Genomic DNA, 5,708 nt, shown 5'->3' with positions numbered 1-5,708 from the left:
ACACATCATTTCCCCCTAAATTTTAGTGCCTAGTATAGGAGGAATATTTTACCTGACTTTCAAAGCTGTTGATCTATAAAATGTCTGAGGCCCATGTTTATACCTCCTTCATTCCCAGTTCCAATTCAGTGCTACCAAATTCAGTGAGAGTAGAATATTCTAGAGATGGCCTTAATTTTTTTTTTTTTTTTTGCAGGAAACTGTTAAAACATATCTAATTTTAAAACATGTATATGATTTCTTCTTGAGCACAAAGTTTCAAGAGTTCCCTGGCTGGGGGTGGATAAGTTTTTCAGGCTTTCCTTAGCTGATCTTGTTAATATAATTGTGAATTGGCCTTGATGAATGAGTTTAGTTGTCCCCTGTCAGACGGGCTTTAGTAGCTTCATGCATTTTAATCAGTTCAATGATTCATTTATTTGCCACCTTTTTTTTTTTTGTTGTTGTTGTTGTTGGCTGTGTGTGGGATCCTTCTTTTTAAAAAATGGTCACAACAGGATTTATGACACTTTATGTGAACTCTGAATTGTTTCCCAGGTAGTAAAGGTCTCAGGTGTTAAAGATTCTCCTTCTGGAATATAGTGACCATGGTCTTTATGTGAGTTTCTCTGTGTTGCCCAAGGGCCTGTTGTTTAATCATTTTACACAGTAAAGTGTTAATCACCATTTAAGTTTCTCTTTGTCTTGTAACTTCATTAGTTGAATACACACCTCATTCTGGAAATATTGTGACCTCTTCAATACGTGTCAATTAGCCTTGAGCCATAAATTCTTGACAAATTTTAATTCTCTGCAAATTCTGAACAAAAGCAAATATTGAGAGTCAGGCATTTGAAATAACTTCATTCACATCTTTAAAAGAAGTGCACTGAGCATTATTTTCCCACATGAAGGAGTGAAAGAAATCTGTTCAGTTCGAACTAAAGAGGTTTCCTAGCATATAACTTCAGGTAACTTCTAAAAGAAGGATAATCTCAACAGCTACAATAATTTAAAGGAGCAAGTAAAGGAATACTCACTCCAAATAAGATGCATCAGAATATAAGCTTTGAATAAGCAAGTCTGTTTTCACTTTGTAAATTTTCCATATCACTTCTACCTGATTTCCATAAGCCTTATATTTATATAAGTGCTGTACATTTCATAAAATGTATGTTTAAAGATAGACAAAAATACATATCAAGTACTATATTGTTTCATTAAGTTTTTCTTTCAAAACTACATCTGTGCACCTGATCTAAAATAGAAGTAGTTTGTTTTCTCTTTTCCTAGGCACAAATACCTCCAAGAGTCTGTCTGAATAATTTCTCCCACAGTCTGCACGTGGACAAGAGGAGGTCTGACTGTTTTCACAATATGACAAGAAAAAGGCAAACTGCTCAGTGTTTTACAAAGCATGCGTAGGGAAGCATTGCATCCATCTTTTGCAAAATTGTTAATTGTAGCAACTCTTGAAAAACACGCAATACTAAAATTTGAATTTACATATTTTAATGAGAAAATATTATTTGGACTAGGTCATAATTTAAGGTAGACACCTTTTTAAAATCCTTTGTCTTAAAACAGGCATGCTGGGAACAAGAGCATCAATATTTAAAATGCCATGCTAATTCTGTACAGGGAGGGAGAAAAATGAAAGGTAAAAATTTTACAGCTCTGATGACACTACAACTTTTTTTTTTTTTTAACTTAAGCAGGTCACACCGGAACAACAGTTCGTTTTCCAGCAAATTACCTAAGACTCTAAAGGAATATAGCAAACAAAAGTGCGTTTTGCACAGTGTATAATCATTCCTATTCACAAGTATTTACATCTCTTTGCAGCCCTTTAGCTTCTTGGAAAAGTTCTTGTAGCAAACAGAAAGACTTGTCCATGGGAGAGCTATCCAGTGACATCCCTTCAAGTTACCAGCTTGTCTAAGTTCTTCCAGGGTTGCCCTTGACATTTTCGTGGTTTGGGCTTACTTCATTTTCTCTCTCTTTTTTGCAACAATAAAATAAATAGCTAAAAAGGTCTCTAAGTAAGTGGAAAGTTAACATCCCAATTAACTTTCCCATTTCCCTTTCCCTCTCCTAAACCTGGCCAGAAATGAAAAGTAAACATTCACATTACAACAGGTACTTATAAAATGGGCTTTGCCCGCTCCTCTGCCTAGCAAGACAGATTCAAGTTCACTGTTTACATTTTACCAGGCGCTTTGTAAACAATACAAGGTTACTTTTAGTTTTGTTTTGCTTGTGTAGAGCACAGTCGTCCCCTCCTCAGTTTGGCAGCCTCTCCCCTAACTTTCAGTTCCTGGAGCCTCCGCAGGAAACAGAACCCAAAACAAAAAAATCTGCGCAGAAAGCTGGGAGGCTGGGCCGCCACTCGGGGAAACTGCTGTCCGCTGGGCCCCAGCCGGATGGGCGGAGGCGAGCCAGGTAGGAAGATTAGTGGTTCCTTTTCGCTGCAGTTTTCCAGGACGTTAAGAGATCAGGCCCTCCGCTGTGCTGCTGCAGCCCTCGGGGGGGATCTGTTCCAGGAAACCTCTGAGGCAGTTTCTCTAATCTCGAAACTGTGGCCGAGTTTGGAGCTCCGTCGATGCACGCGGTGGGAAGAGGCGCTTTTCTCGGCGAAAGCGGGCGGCAGGATTTTCCCCACCAGTTAAACGCGAGCGGTTTTGGGGGCCCCAGGGAGGGGGGCGGCTTAGCTTAGGTGGCCCCTGCCTTCCCTTGTCGCCGGGGCGAGGACAACTTCCACGCGCCTGTCGGCCAGTCTGCGAGTTGGAGTTTTGTCTCCTAGGTCCAAAACAAAGTTCTCTCGGGGGAGTGAGGGTTAGCGGAAGGTGAAATGGACAAGTTAGGACCGCAGTCCCAGGTCCGGGAGGGCAGGGTTGGTGGGATCCCGGGAAGACGGGTGCAGTGGTGGGGAGGGAAAGGGGAGGAGGCGCCGGCTTCTGCGGGTCAGTGCACCGCCACCGAGTGCAAGGCGGAGGCCGGGCTGGTAAGCGTTTCGCTGGGGGTAGCGGGGCTGCTTTGGCTGGTGGCTGTTTGCGAGGACGTAGGGCTGAGCGAGGGCGGCGAGTTCGAGAGCAAGGTGGGGATGGGCGCGGGCAGCGCGGGCAGCGCGGGCACCGCGGCCGGCGTGGGCTTAATGGGCACGGGGATGGCAGGTAGCGTCTGGCCAGCTGCGTGGCACAGCGGTTTCAGCGGCATGCCATAGGCGCTGTAGTCGCCACTCGCCATGGAGATGGGGGTGGCCGAGTCGATCATGCCCGCAGAGCCATACACGTGCGGCCAGCCGGTGCCCAGAGAGCTGCCCATAGTAGTCAACTGGTTAGGGAGCGGGTAGGCGGCGGGCACCGGCTGCATCGCGGAGAAGGCGAGCCCCCCAGGCATCTTGTATTCCCGCGCGATTATGTTCTCTATGGCGAAGGGGTGCTTGAAGCCTGAGGGCTGCGCCACGCCGCCCAGGTTGTAGGCGGCGGCGGGCATCTGCGGCAGGTGTGTGCCCGAGGCCGCGAGCGCGCTGAGCCGCAGCTTGGCCTGCTGCTGCAGGTACTGCGCCGCGTCGGTGGGCTTGCTGGGCGCCAGGTGGTCAGACTTAAGCACCTTGAAGCGCTTGCGGCGCCGCAGAAAGCTGCCGTTCTCAAACATGTCCCCGCAGCTGGGGTGCAGCGCCCAGAAGCTGCCCTTGCCGGGCTGGTCGGGCCGCCGCGGGATCTTGATGAAGCAGTCGTTGAAGGACAGGTTGTGGCGCAGGCTGTTCTGCCAGCGCTGCGTGTTCTCCCTGTAGTAGGGGAAGCGGTCCATGATGAACTTGTAGATCTCGCTCAGCGGCAGCATCTTCTCGGGCGAGCTCTGGATGGCCATGGCGGTCAGCGAGATGTACGAGTAGGGCGGCTTCTGGTCGCTGTACGTGTTGCGGCCCGGCCGAGGCATCTTCTTGGTCGCCCTCTTCTTGCCCTGGGTCCGCGCGGGCCGGCGGAATGCTCGGATCTGGGAAGGGGGGAGGTGATGGGGGAGGTAGCATGGATGCACTGAGACACCTCGAGGTCAGCCCGGTCGATAACAGACTTCAGGGGTGGGGGTAGGGGCTGGGGCTCTGGATCAGCCAGCGCCCGCGCTCTTTCGCTAGCAACTTTGCGCTTTAAGTGGGACCCAGCCAGGGGGCGCAGGAGGGGAAGCCGGCTACCGCCGCTAGGGTTAGCAGGGAAGTAAGTCGGGCCCGGAATAAGGACAGAGGGCAAGGACGGAACAGAGAGCTGCTCACCTTAAAGTTGCTCCAAGTTGCGCGTCCACATCCAGGATGTAGGCGCCGCTGACCTGGTCCCTTCCGGCTGGCAGCCGGTGCGCAGCGTCCGGGCTTGGTTGGTCTCCCGGGGAACCCGGGCTCAACGTCCTGCGCCGCCCTGTCCGCGGCGCTCCTGGCCCTGTATCCTGCGGGCTACCGAGATCCGCTGCCGAGTCCCGGCGCGGACGATGGCAGCGGCGGCCTCGGGGCTCCGGAGGGCGCTGCTGTGGGCTCCGAGGCTCCGCCGAGCTAGGTGGCTGCCTCCATGTCCTCCCTCGAACCATCTGATAGTTTTAAGCGGTGACAGGAGCAGAAAAGACCCCTGTAGCGGCGCTTCATTAATGTGCCACTTCTTAGCTATCATATGACAATCGCCTTGGGAGGAGGAGGAAGAGGAGGGGGAGCGGGGGCTGCAGAGGGAGGGGACTGAGCGAGAAGGGAGAGCCCGGCCGGCTCTGGTTTCTTTCACACCTATTTACATGGGCACCTTGGCCAATAGGAATCACTTCCAGCTCCGGGCTGGGCGAGGGGGAAGAGCCTCGGCCACTGGCGGGGAGCCGGACGCGCCGGCCGGTGTGCGCCTTGTGAAGGTATGAGGAGGTGGTGGCCGCGGAGCAGGGAGCCAGGCGACCCCTCAAACGTTCGCAGACAGAGCTGCCGCGCAGATGATGTTTGACATGGAAATTGCTTGGCTGGGGTATTCTGTTTTCCTCTGCTTTGTGTTGGGTTTGTATTGTTAGCTAACTTGAGGCTTTTGCCTGATGCCGGACCTTTCCCTGCGGTTGGCACTACCGGGGGTTGTTTGCATGGGTTATGATAATGAAAACGTAGCCTTTCCCCCAGTGCTCGAGAGTCAGGTGGAAGTTTGACTTGTTCTTTCTAGGCAGCTGATTCAGCTCTGCACATTTGGGTGTGTAGCTTTACAAAAATGAGGTGGTTAAAAAAATATGTACAGCATGTCATCAGACGTCTGGTGTTAAGAGCCCATTTTTAAATCTAAACATATTGGTCAACTTTTTTGAAACTTAGGATAGTAGACCTGAACGAAGAAGAGTCAAGTCTTTGCTTTAAAAAAAGAAATCCTCTAGGAATTTAGTTGAACGCAGGGTGGAGGTTCAGGGACTCCTTGGGGCAAGCGGTGTACAGACCTGAAGAGGACCAACGCCTGTGTGACAAATTATTACCAGACAAACCTCAGGGTCGCTTGTTTTTCCCAGGTGGTTAGAAACTGTAAGAGTCAGGAGTTTCCTGGAAGTTTGCATTTTATAGCCGGAACTCCACCCCCCCCTTATTTCTTTTAGAGCCTAGAAAAAGCTGCCTGCTGTCCCACTAACACACCAGTGTAAATTCTGAGACTTGCAAAGAACCAATGAGTTTTCTCTTCTTTTTGGTGGAGGTGGGGATATGCCTTGGGGGTCTCCGCCCGCCCGGTGAG

General features: G+C 50.4%; 1 protein-coding gene across 1 annotated transcript; it reads right to left on the bottom strand.

The window, feature by feature from the left end:
* Positions 1–1,474: 1,474 nt before the first annotated feature.
* FOXB1 (forkhead box B1) lies at positions 1,475–4,651 on the bottom strand. Its single transcript, XM_053594828.1, has 2 exons — positions 4,253–4,651; positions 1,475–3,978 (listed from the first exon to the last, which is right to left on the bottom strand). The coding sequence occupies exon 2, from the start codon at positions 3,919–3,921 to the stop codon at positions 2,944–2,946; it is 978 nt and encodes a 325-aa protein (XP_053450803.1). The 5' UTR covers positions 3,922–3,978; positions 4,253–4,651; the 3' UTR covers positions 1,475–2,943.
* Positions 4,652–5,708: the final 1,057 nt, after the last annotated feature.

This window comes from Nycticebus coucang, chromosome 6 (genome assembly GCF_027406575.1).
Source record: "Nycticebus coucang isolate mNycCou1 chromosome 6, mNycCou1.pri, whole genome shotgun sequence".
NCBI lineage: Eukaryota > Metazoa > Chordata > Mammalia > Primates > Lorisidae > Nycticebus > Nycticebus coucang.
Note: the sequence above shows the minus strand (reverse complement) of the source record. Positions and strands in the feature narration are given on the sequence as shown.